Source organism: Rhinoderma darwinii, chromosome 6 (assembly GCF_050947455.1).
Source record: "Rhinoderma darwinii isolate aRhiDar2 chromosome 6, aRhiDar2.hap1, whole genome shotgun sequence".
Taxonomy (NCBI): domain Eukaryota; kingdom Metazoa; phylum Chordata; class Amphibia; order Anura; family Rhinodermatidae; genus Rhinoderma; species Rhinoderma darwinii.
Window position 1 is genome coordinate 33,867,718 of NC_134692.1, and position 13,182 is coordinate 33,880,899.

At 38.9% G+C, this 13,182-nt stretch overlaps 1 protein-coding gene across 1 annotated transcript in view; it reads right to left on the reverse strand.

Annotated features, from left to right (window-relative positions):
• Positions 1-13,182, reverse strand: part of LOC142656572 (dynein axonemal heavy chain 11-like) — a 271,269-nt gene that overhangs the window by 185,711 nt on the left and 72,376 nt on the right. The window contains exons 23-33 of the mRNA XM_075831503.1: positions 12,585-12,741; positions 12,322-12,467; positions 11,899-12,015; positions 9,475-9,613; positions 8,209-8,301; positions 5,547-5,741; positions 4,908-4,985; positions 4,180-4,312; positions 3,973-4,100; positions 1,808-1,956; positions 444-594 (exon numbers count right to left, since the gene is read on the reverse strand). Coding sequence (XP_075687618.1) covers positions 444-594; positions 1,808-1,956; positions 3,973-4,100; positions 4,180-4,312; positions 4,908-4,985; positions 5,547-5,741; positions 8,209-8,301; positions 9,475-9,613; positions 11,899-12,015; positions 12,322-12,467; positions 12,585-12,741 — 1,486 coding nt within the window. The remainder of the gene's footprint in view (positions 1-443; positions 595-1,807; positions 1,957-3,972; positions 4,101-4,179; positions 4,313-4,907; positions 4,986-5,546; positions 5,742-8,208; positions 8,302-9,474; positions 9,614-11,898; positions 12,016-12,321; positions 12,468-12,584; positions 12,742-13,182) is intronic.

Genomic DNA, 13,182 nt, shown 5'->3' on the forward strand with positions numbered 1-13,182 from the left:
GATTTCTATGGATGCCGTATTTTACTACACAACACTACAGGGGACATGTTTAGATGCCTGCAGTTTTTTTCTTGCGGATGAGGTACCAGCAGATAGACCACTAGAGATCAGCTCATAATCAAGCGAACTGCAAGACAGAGGGGGGTCGCCCATATGATAAAACCCCTTTAAATACTTGACATCCCATAATAATAATTATATGTATATATATATGTATATAAAAATGCAACTATTTGTATATAACTGATAATGGCTACTCTATTGTGGTGCTGCCAATCTCCGACTTCAATCCAAATATATCCATTCAACTTTTTTTTTTTTTAATTTATACTAACAAAACCTCTCACCCCCAACACATTTTCCAGCGTCTGATGGACCACATAAGATATGCAAAGGATCATACTTTGTATAAAAAGCATGAAAATAAAATGCATTGCATTTACCTGTACCATGCTGTTTTCCGGGATTGGAGTTATAGTTTTTAAATTACATCGCACTTGCTCCAAGCAGTAAGGAACGTACTTATCAAACAATATGGTCAGATTTGCCTTTTCTGACTGAGCCTGACGAGTCTCGATCCAGCTGGTAACGTAACTAATAAAAAAAGAATGAAATCAGACACAGAGTAAAGAAATCACGTGTGGCCGGATTTGCATTTAATTTTATGTCCTCTGTATTCTGAAAGTAAATAAGAAATACAACTAAAATCATGTTAAAAAGAAGTTTAAATGACCCTTTTAATGCCTGTGGTTCCAAGCTTCCAAATTTCAGAGAATAACTATTAGCCTTATGAGATATGGATTTAATCTTCAGCATATATGACACATGCAGTTTTTGGGACAGTTTTTTTGAGCCAAATACCGGAGAATATCCAAAAAAGGAGGAAAAGTATAAAGGAAAAACTGATATGTCTCCAGTCTCTTGTATCCACTCCTGTTTTTGTATAAAAATACTACATAAAAATGGCACTAAAACGACATGTGTGATTCCAGCCTGAGGCCAGGATCACACACACACAGTTTTGATGCAGTTTCTGGCTCAGTTTTTTTTTAGCCAAACACAGAAGTGAACAAAAAAGAAGGAGATGCATCCATCAGCCTTTTCTTTATACCTTTCCTTCATTTTGGATCCACTTCTGGCTTTGGCTCAAAAAAACTGAGCCAAAAACTGCATCAAAACTGTGCATGTTATCCTGGCCTAAAACATCACTTCCATCACAAATCCCAAACCCGAGGGGCTAAGCCTATCTCATTAGCAGACCCAGTGAAATCATTCCTTTTTACAGTATGTGTATGTGCACACGAGAAGTGCCTTTTACGTCTGAAAAGACAGACTGTTTTCAGGAGAAAACAGCTGCCTTGTTTCAGACGTAAATGCTCCTCCTCGCATTTTGCGAGGCTTCTCTGACAGCCATAAATTTTGAGCTGTGCTTCATTGACTTCAATGAAGAACGGCTCAAATTACGTCTGAAAGAAGTGCCCTGCACTTCTTTTGACGAGGCTGTATTTTTACGCGTCGTCGTTTGACAGCTGTCAAACGAGGACGCGTAAATTACAGGTCATCTGCACAGTACGTCGGCAAACCCATTCAAATGAATGGGCAGATGTTTGCCGACGTATTGTAGCCCTATTTTCAGGCGTAAATCGAGGCATTATACGCCGCGTTTACGCCTGAAAATAGGTCGTGTGAACACAGCCTAATGGCTAACTACGCATCCAAATCTTTGCTATATACATTATGCACTGTAGGTTTTATTTGGGCTATACAATCTAGTTGCAAAGTAGACATTTAACTATTCTTCACTCACGGGCTCCAGCCTAAGTCTTGTGTATTAACATAGAGGATCCCAGCTCTTGATACAGTTGCAGGTGTCGCAGCTCGAAGATGACTGATCTCGAACAACAACCGCATGGAAGGTGTCAGTGAGATACGCTCATTACTGGCCAAGGTCAAAACCTATATGAAATAAGAAGTCAATTATGTTATAAACAAATTATAATTCACAGACACATTTGTAGGTAAACAAAAATGTTGGTTCCTTTTTGTACAATTAGAGGGTAACTAAACGTTTGGCAAACTTTTGACACGTCTTAGTGACGTCAGAAGTTTTGATTGGTGGGGGTCTGAGCACAGAGACCCCCACCAAACGCTAAAATGAAGCGGCACAAGCACTCGTGTGAACGTTCAGCCGCTTCGTGTCTGTTCGGCTTTTACCGGAAATAAATGTATCGGAGTACGGGCTCAATAGAAGGTCTATGAGCCCGTACTTGGCGCCTCTGCCATTTCGTTTTAGCGATTGATGGAGGTCTCATCAAAACTTCTGACATGTCACTATGACATGTCACCAATCAAAAATTCTGACATGTCAGAAGTTTGTCAAACGTTTAGTTAACCTTTAATAGTTACGGAACCGGTTAGTTTTAAAGGCTATGGACACCTTTGGGTTGCATCCACTTTGAGTTGATCAGAGCTGAGCTTAGAAGATCGCTCAGGATCACACCGGAGCCATTGTCAACCGAACCGTCGGTGCAGTTTGCTGATGGATTCGGCTTTGAACAGCTTTCTGCAGCTTCCATGTATGTAATACATAAAAGCTGCAGAAGTGACCAGTGAAAAGAGGAATGGCACAACACAGTTCTCAAGGTAACCATACACATTAGATTAATTTGGGCCGTACCTGCTATTTCGGCAGAATCGTCTGACCATCTAATGTGTATGGGGACCCCACAACTGTCCCCCGATGTCAGATGTCATGGAGGAGAAGGATTGGTTAGTTGGATTTCAACATGCCTGATCCTTTTGTTCTCAGGGGAGATAAATTGCTGACAAACACCTCTGGCTTACACCCCTCTCCTCATTTAGAGTACACACACATTTAGGGATCGGGGGATCGGGAGGAATCGAATGGGTATGGCCAGCTTAAGAAACGATGCTCCGGAATTATTATTTTATGGAAAATGTAAGCATTTACTAAAACAGACATGTCAAGAGAGCTGAGAGGCAACATTATGCAAGAAAACACAAAAGCAGGCCATGCTTACTAAATGGGCAGAAAGACACCAGTTCCCAACAGGACTAGTGGGAGTGGATATTACTATTTAATGCACCTGAGCCCTCTCCCTCTGTAGCATTTTTGACTTGTCTACGTCCTGTCGGGAACTGGTGTCTACCTGCCCATTTAGTAAGTATGGCCTGTTTTTATGTTTTTTTGAGTATATCTATGTCGCCCATTTTTCTGTGTATTGCTTTTATGTAGGGAACAAGAAGTTCTAGCGTAGGGACTCGCAAGATGGTGAGGACCCTTGACGTGGGTTGCGAGCTTGCATATTTTGGCCAAAATAACAACCAATACCTCATGTTTTTCATGGATATGTTTACTGTATACACTTTTTTCAGGATGCAGCCAGGTCTTATAATGTTGGGAGAGCATGGTGTGCCAGTGTCTGGTGTGGCGTGCAGGGCAGCCCACCTGATCTAATAGTATGGGCGTGACTAATAGGCTGTGATCCGGCAAGATACGCTACGTCTTGTGACTGGCACATTATTTGAAGCTTTGGTTATGTGCAGTGATAACACTGAGCAGCCACTCCTCTCAAGACTAGTGGGAGTGGATATTACTATTTAATGCACCTGAGCCCTCTCCCTCTATGTAGCATTTTTTACTTGTCTGCGTCACCTGCCCATTAAGTAAGTATGGCCTGTTTTTGTGTTTTTTTGAGTATATCTATGTCCCCCTTTTTCCTGTATACAACATTATGCAAGGAGTGAGCTCAGTACTGATTTGCAAAATCAATATATTGCGTTCCTGTGTGATAATTTAGACAATTATTTACCTATTTTGGAGGGTACAACATACGTGCCTGAAAGAATCTACTACTAGTAGGCAAAACGCCACAAAAAATAATAAAATACAAAAAACTACATGTGCAACTCCCAAAATGTAAAAAAAACTTGAAATAGTAACTTACAAACCTTGTTATCATCCATGACAGTGTTCAATGATTCAATCCACATTGGATCAATATCCCCATCCAGGACAATCCACTTTGGGCCGTCGTGAGGGTTAATGAAGAGTTCTCTCATTGTAAAAGAAAACAACCCTAAAAATACAAACTATTTGAAGAATATCTATAGCTACAGACAATCCCAGCAGCCAGTCTCACTTGTATACTATATTACCATCTTTCCACTCCCTGGTTGAAGGATGAAGAAACCCAAAGAGCTCATCCGTAGTGACAGCTTTAGGATTTATATCAGACCAGATGGGCTTTAGTTTCATATTGTAATATGTTCTATGTAAAGTCTTCAGGATCTGTGGAAGACATGGACGTACTAATATATCTAATCATGTCATGATAAAAGTGAATAGATCTTGAGGGTTAGTATAAAATATTTTGCATGCAGGAGGAACAGATAAAATCATAAAAAGGTACTGGATATAAAGCAATGGAGATGTGATGGAAACAGAAATAGTAAAACAAAAAATCTTGATAACTCAATATCTAGATAGCTAGATAGATAGATGATAGATAGATAGATAGATAGATAGATAGATAGATAGATAGATAGATAGATAGATAGATAGATAGATAGATAGATAGATAGATAGATAGATAGATAGATAGATAGATAGATAGATAGATAGATAGATAGATAGATAGATACAAGATAAAGGGAAAATAGATAGATACAAGATTGATTGATTGATTGATTGATTGATTGATTGATTGATTGATTGATTGATTTACTGTTTAAATACAGTGAGAGTTTTGAGGAATTTGGATGATATGGCAAAAAGGGATAATTACAGAGAATCTTGTTGAGAATAATAGACATTTCATATGTGATATTTTATTTTTCACACCCTGCATCTTATCTATATAATATTAATAATATTTTCCAAGTACCGTGCTTTTGCCTGTTCCTGCATTCCCAACAACAAAAACTGAGTGACGGACCTCTAGCAGCTCTTCCAACTGGGAGATCTGAGCCAGAAACACATGCAGAAAATCAACAAAATGACATAGTTACACAGAGAGGCAAAAGTTCATTATTATACATGTTAAAGTATTTCTCAAATGTTCTAATCTTAATCAATATAAAGGTCGTTATTATTTTATGTACAGTATATAGAAACTATGGGAGACAATATAAGCAATGTTATTTCAGGACTTTCAGTCCTCTTTTTCTGTACACATTTCAGACTCGCTCAGGCGGCAGACAAACAGTTTATGTATTGCATACAAAAGGATGCCATACTCGCAGACAGAAAAAATTCACTATTCTAATTAGTGAGGATGTATACTATGTTTATACAGGGTTCTAGGATTGAAGCTTATACCCTAATATAATGTACTATATTCACAACTAATCTTATTAAAATAATATAAAAGTGCGCGGAGAAAAGATTTTATTTATTGCCTCCACTATTAAAATCATTAGCCAGATGCTGACTACCATAGACACCAAACAACAGTGATCATTATAGCCTTCAATCAGCCCATTTATAGTGTACAATACACTAAGCAGAAAGCCATTATTTCCACCTTAAGAATAAAGTTCTCCTCTGGCTGCAGGTGCAGCTCGGCAATGGACTGGCGGACCATCTGTTCCAACTTCACGTCCCTCTTCCTGGGCACTTCCAGCAATGGGAACAAGTCACCGATAAGACCCAGAAATATTGTAACATCATTGGTTACTATCTTAGGTAGATTGAAGTCCCTGAGGGCTCTCATCAAAACCTAGGAAGGAACAACACCATAATTATATGCAATCATAACACACCATAACATAAGGCATAAAATGAACAAATGTTATAAGGAAGTCGTCCTCGGACAATTAGGACACATATGGCTTGTTAGTCTCAAGCTGTTTCTTGTGCACAATGGATCACCTTGCAACTATTTCCTTGTGTGAAATATTTCCTAAAGTATATACATAGTAATATAAATGTATAATAAAAATTCCTAGCAGTTAGTAAAGGAAACAGTAACAAGTACTTAGTAGAGCAATAATTTGGCACAATTTAAAATAGTAGAGAAATACACGAAACACATAGGTCATATTTTCCAATATTGCTGTTCGTAATATTATTTTCAAGGTCACAAGTCTCCTAAGTGAGTTCTGATTTTACAGGAAATATAGAGTTAATATACAGACGTGGGTGTGTGCAGTATTACAAATGTGGTTTTAATATGCAATAAATGTACTATTGCAATATATAATTGGTTATTTATAGAACATTAAGAAATTTGCACGTAAAATTAGTAAAAAATTTTGGGATCACAATGTGAATGTCTCCAGTTTCTATTATTATTGTCACATGCTTTTATACACAAAAAAACAGGGGCCAATTATCGGGCAAACTCTTGTTCATAGATTGCTCATTTGCCAATAATTTCTCTGTATAAATAGGGCAGTGATCAGCAAATGAACGAGCAAACGCTGATTGCAAATTTTTTAGAATGAGAAATATTATCGTTGTCGGCAGCACATCTCCCTGTGTAACCAGGAAGACGCGCTGCTGAGATGATAATAATGTATAGGGACAAGCGATCAGAGTAACGAGCGCTTATCCCCATACTGGCTCCTTGCGAAAAGAGCAAACGAGCGTTGTCTTGTTGATCGGCGCTCGTTTACATGGCCCAGGACGGGCCGTGTTAAGAGGACCTTAAGTCTAAGGTCAAATTAAGATATTTTTTTTTTCATTTAAACGTAGAAATAATTCTTAAAAAATGTAAAACAAAGAAAAGTTTTTGTACAAAATGGTCAGAGCATTAAGTCTAGGTTATACAGGGACATGCTATTGTGCACCATTCGTAGTACCTTGTAATGCTTGCAAAAAATGCAACAAGTTTGCCAATTTTTTGGCCATAAAAAAATCTTTGAGGTTGAGTCAACGTGACCCCTTGAAAAAGCTGACAGCGAAACGCGCATCGGGCTCTGTGGTGGTGGTCTGGTGTTATTAGGGGCACATTATGAAGCACAGTGGTTAGTATCTAGTCTTAGTACTATCTATGTTGTAAAAATCTTTCTACCTTTGAGATGGCACTGATATGCAGTAAATACACTGAAGTGTATATTTTGTTTGTCTCTTGATGAAGTATTTACAGTTATTGTATGTGATATTCTAGGTTTTTTGATCATTACGGATTGTGATATGCTGTTCTGCACATTGTGGTCCCCTCACCACCACCATGTTGTTTTAAACTCGTCTGTCATTTTTAGGTCTTGATGGCCATTGTCTTTTATTTTTTGATTGAATAAAAAAAAAAAATCTTTTGTATGGTACCAATGGTGTGCTATTATGTTACTCTAGTGACTACATGGTAGTATCTACATATATGTCTATAGGTATTGTGTTTATATATTGATATACGTAGATCATTATATGGATTGTTTGGCCTGGGTTGGTATAGGTATTGTTGAGTCAATGGGCCTTAATCCTGACATTGAAGCACCTATTCACACGACTCAGAAGTGGATATAATCTATTTATCAGAAGCTTGTTTCGAGTTAATCAACTCGCATTCATTGTTCTCGTATTAGGTTGGGTTGACATGTTGCGGTAGTGTGCCGCGCAGTCACCTTTTTATAGGTGAAACGCATGTTTTTATCACGTTTCACCTCTAAAAAACACGCAGCACACGACCACAACGTGTGAACCTATTATAAAAGTTGCTCACTTATTATCAATGTGGTCCCCTCCCTTACTTTGCCCTATAATCAGGCCTTGGGTATGCCTAAGGATCCTTTTACACTGGCCAATTATCGGGCAAACGAGCATTCACAGAACAATCGTTCTCGATAATTGCCTTAAAGAGGGCAACGATCAGCAGATAATAATTTTGCCATTTAAAACTATATAATCAGCCAATGAATGAGCGTTTGCTCGTTCATCAGCTGATCGTTGCCCTGTTTACACTAGGCAATTAGCAGAAATGAGCGTTCTGTGAACGCTGGTTTGCCCAATAATTGGCCGATGTAAAAAGGCCCTTACACACTTTCCAAAACTGGATCAAAATCAAAATCAGAGAGACAAAAAATGACCACACAGTGTAAATATTGAAAAATATACACAGTGCGTTGATCCTGAGGATCTCTGGTGTACATTATTCATCAGTGTCGTATGAACTGCGTATTTTTGCATTCCTATTAAGGAAACATTATAAAGCCAATAAAAATAATCATAAATAGCAAAAAACAAACCTGGTCTTCAGGTCGACTCCTGCCCTCCCGCTTCAGTGATCCAGCCACCACTAACACAGACTTTATTGCTCTTAGACCCCAGTCATAATGATCCTGCAAGATAGTGTAAGTTTCTATACACATCTACACAACTTTGTGTGACAATAATTGATTTATTTTTATGAAGGAAAAAATAGAATAGACTTAAGGAGGCGGTTAGTCTATGGAATGTTTTTTGTAGTGGGGAGCTCAGAATTGAGCCATTGATGTGGAACTGTATTAGGTACTTGACCTTAGATTTATTTTTCAAAGTATTCAGCCCTGGATACTAATCCATGAAATGTAAAAAATATTTATTCTGGGTCAGAGTTCCCCGAATAGTGTCCCAATAGCTGATGGGAAACAAGAAGCGCAGTCGGCAGGCAGAATTGAAGTAAGACAAGCAGATCTGTGGAGACGGAGGTCCGACAGACATGGGTAGATGGGCACACAGGTCAAGGTAGTTACGGATATAGCCAAGTTTATCTTGACGCTAATAACTTGCTGCAGCGTGATATCACACAACACAGGCCATTGAAAAGCCATTGAAAAAGCTGAGTTAAAGTTTCCTGCCAGCGCGTATTTAATGCATTAAAAGTCAAGATAAAGATGGCTACATCTGTAGATAGCAAAACAAGGTCATTACAGGCAGTGTCAGAAATGAGTTTATAGAACAGAAAATAAGAGCAACAAAAGGGAACAAAGAGATCCTATTGCTCAGGCATCAGCATGGTGTCCAAAGATGAAATATATAGGAGAGGTGTAGCCGTTCATTGAGCATGGACATCTTGTGTACTGTCTCTATAATACTCGAAAAGGCATGCATGCATGCCCCTTTACAAACAGAGGGCAACCCTAGGAAATACTAAGAAGACCATGCGGCTGCTCCAGCATCAAGCACAGGAGCAGGTGACTACGACTACACAGGCGAGGTAGGTTGCAACAACTGTCGCAAGTGATGTAGAGAACAGCGGGTTATTACATCTATGATTCAAACCTATCACTGCTAGAGCTTTATAGTGCAATATTTACACCACTCAATTATACCCATCCATATTATAGCTGTAGATGTGTATCATCTGAGGCCTAGAAGTAAATCAGGTTCTCACAGTCATTAAATTACCAAAATAAATAGCAATAACTTAATAAATCATGTCCTTCACTAAACATTATCATCTCTTTTTATTTTTTCATGTACTCTATTACTTTCAAAATCTTACGTTAAATTTCCCAACTTCTTGTTATTACCTGTTTGGAGAGGAGTTGGCGGCACAGAGTATACAGACTGATGAATTTTCTTGACAGATGTCGGGCATCAACAAATCCTTCTGCCACCAACATTATTTCACATATAAGTTCAAAATCTGGAATGACCATCGCACATGGACTATAATAATAAAAAAACAGAACACCTGAGAAATATAGCAAAATTGTTAAAACTGTGACCTTATTTCCTTTTGTCCAACAGCAGGACTACAGCAAACATCTTGGAGAAGCCAAAGTCTCATTGCACCTAGGGTTGTAAGGAAGTAGGATTGAAAAGCAAATAAATCTTATCTCTGCTTGCATTCATACAATAGAAATAATCATTGTTTATTACCAGTGGATAAAATTCTGTCCATGGTCATGTGATGGACACACAGGTGCTGGCATCGTAAGAACACACAGCTCTGATACACAAACTGTAACTGTAATGAGCAGTGTACCTGTGTGTCCATCACATGACCATGGACAGAATTGTATCCACTGGTAATAAACAATGAGGGTTCGTATTGTATAAATGCAACCAGAGATCTTGAAAGCCATGTAAATGAGTTACATACAGAAAGTATATTGGAAAAAATAGATGGTGAAGATAACATGTGGACTAAGGGTACTTTTACATGGCCCGACGTGGGCCGTGTAAACGAGTACTGATCAACGAGACAGCTCATTGATCGGCGCTCCTTTGCACCTTTCACAAGGAGCTAATATGGGGACGATCACTCTTTACTACAATCGCCCGTCCCCATACATTTCTATTATGTCGGCGGCATGTCTCCCTGTTTACGCAGGGAGAAGTGCTTTGGACAATGATAATATTTAGGGCATTTAAAACGATACAAAACAGTTTGCTCGTTCATCGGCTGATCGTTGCCCGATAATTGTCCGATGTAAAAGGGCCCTAAGAGTTGTATCAAACACCAATATGACCCCCCCTATTTATACCCCTTCCCCCAGCCATTACCTAAAACTAGAAGCCAGTCCATAATTAGCGCAGAGACAACTACAACCAGCTGTTTGCTGTAGCATAACACTGTAAGGCCATATTCAGGGTACGTGCACACGTAGTGCTTTCAGGTTTATTTTGGGGCGTTTACGCCTCGAAAAACACCTGAAAAAACGGAAGCAGAACGCCTACAAACATCTGCCCATTGATTTCAATGGGAAATACGGTGTTCTGTTCCCACTGTGCGTTTTTTTACGCCTCAATTTAAAAAAAACGGCGCATAAATAGACGCCCGTGAAAAAGAAGTGCATGTCACTTCTTGAGCCGTTTTTGGAGCAGTTTTTCATTGACTATAGAAAAACAGCTAAAAAAACGGCCGTAAAAAAATTCCACAAAAAACGCGAGTGGCTTAAAAAACGGCTGAAAATCAGGAGCTGTTTTCCCTTGAAAACAGCTCCATATTTTTAGACATTTTTTGGTAAGCGTGTGAACATTCCCTAAGGGTATGTTCACACGAGGGCGTCCGTTACGGCTGAAATTACGGGGATGTTTCAGCCTGAAAACATCCCCGTAATTTCAGCGGTACCGGCATGTGCAGGCGCTTGAACGCCGCGTCCATTACGGCCGTAATTAGCGCTGCTATTCATTGGAGTCAATGAATAACGGCTCCAATTACGGCCAAAGAAGTGACAGGTCACTTCTTTGACGCGGGCGTCTATTTACGCGCCGTCATTTGACAGCGGCGCGTAAATATACGCCTCGTGTGAACAGACAAACGTCTGCCCATTGCTTTCAATGGGCAGATGTTTGTCAGCGCTATTGAGGCGCTATTTTCAGACGTAATTCGGGGCAAAAACGCCCGAATTACGTCCGTAAATAGGCCGTGTGAACATACCCTTACTCGGCAGTATTTTGGTCAGTATTTTGCATCAGTATTTGCAAGCCAAAACCAAGAGGAATACAGAGAAAAAGCATAATGGAAAGATTTGCACCTGTTCCAAGTTTTGGACCCACTCCTGGCTCACAAATACTGTTCCAAAATACTGACCAAAATCTGAGGAGGATATTGTAAAGAATCCATGACAGAAAAGTGAGGCTGACTCTCAGATTTCTCATGCTGATGTACTAGCGGATCCACACACAGATTAGTTCCATTTTAATTCAATGGAATCTGCAAGAAGAATGAGAATGCTGCTTCATTTTTTTCCATGGTACAGAAAAAATCCACGCACATTTTTTTCTGGATCATGTTAAAAAGGTTACAAAAATCAGCGCCGATATCCTTATCAAATCCACAATGTGCGAACATTGCTTTATAATTAAATGAGCCGGATTGAAATATCAGGAAGGAATAGTGGAGGCCACTTTTGTGCTACTAAAATGGATAGAAGGCGAGTATTGGACAGAAATATACCATATACCATCTATCGATAAAAAAAATAAAGCATAATTATCGGATTTACCGAAAAAGAGCTTTGACATTTTCTGGAAGTTCTGCTCTACCAGCATAACCTGGATTAAGAGTGATAAAAATCCCAACTGTATTTTTCAGCTCAATAGTCTCTCCAAGAAAGTGAAATCTGGAAAACATGAAATAAACGGATTTAAAATAAATAGATAATTCTGTAGAAAAAAAAATACAACAAAACATGTTTTGTATTATGTAACGTAATCTTAATAATTCAGCTTCTAAGATTGTGGAAATGCCCTATTTGTATGTAAATTATTTTGACATCAATGTCAGATATATTGAAATAGATCATAACAACAATTATAAGAATTATTATTTTGCAGCAATAGCATTGTAATTTTTTGCAGTATTCTATTATTGAATGTAAGAGATATGAATACAGCATTTAACAATTAACTGTATAGTAATTTCTTACCTTTTCTTGCTGTTTCGAATGGCATCTTGAATTGTCTTGACTTGTACAGCAATTACAGATAACACTTCTACTGATATACGATTAAATTCATCAAAACAGCCCCAGACACCAGTCTGGCATAAACCTTTATAGATGTTACCTAAAGACTAATAAATCAATAAGTATTTTTATTGACATTAATCATACAAAGAACAATATGCGTTATCCCATCGTCAGGGATAAAAGCGCATTCCATGTGTTCTATATCCTTCCTTATCCCTCACCTTATAGTCCATTTGTTCTGAACAGTTAAACACATAAACCATAATGCCCAGAGCACGCCCGAGATCTTTGGTGGTTTCAGTCTTTCCTGTTCCTGCAGGACCTGAGAGGGCACCACTCATAGCCAGGTGAAGAGACTGGGTCAAAGTGATGTAGCATCTATAATAAGATAAATACATATTTTAATTCTAAGTCTCATTTATAGACCCTTAGTTCTCACGTATTCAAGGGTTTGTTTGCATTTAAACGGGTTATCCGGGACTATCAAATTCGTTACAGGGCAGGGAATGGTATAACAAGTGCCCTCTGCTGCAGTGCGGAGGTCCTGTTCTGCGTCACTCCAGTTTCAGAAGCTTCTACAGCAGTCACATGCCATTCATGGCAGCATCACCGCTGAGGCCAGCGATGTGCTGCAGTGGTATGGAACTCATGAACGGCACGTGACCACTGCAGGAGCCTTTGGGACTGGAGCAACGAAGAACAGGACATAAGCGCTGAAGCGGGATACACTTCAGGGGATGAGTATCTGGTAGATTTAGTCTTTATGTTATGCCATTCCCTGCTCTGCTGATGATCTTAAAAAGTCCCGGATAACCGTTT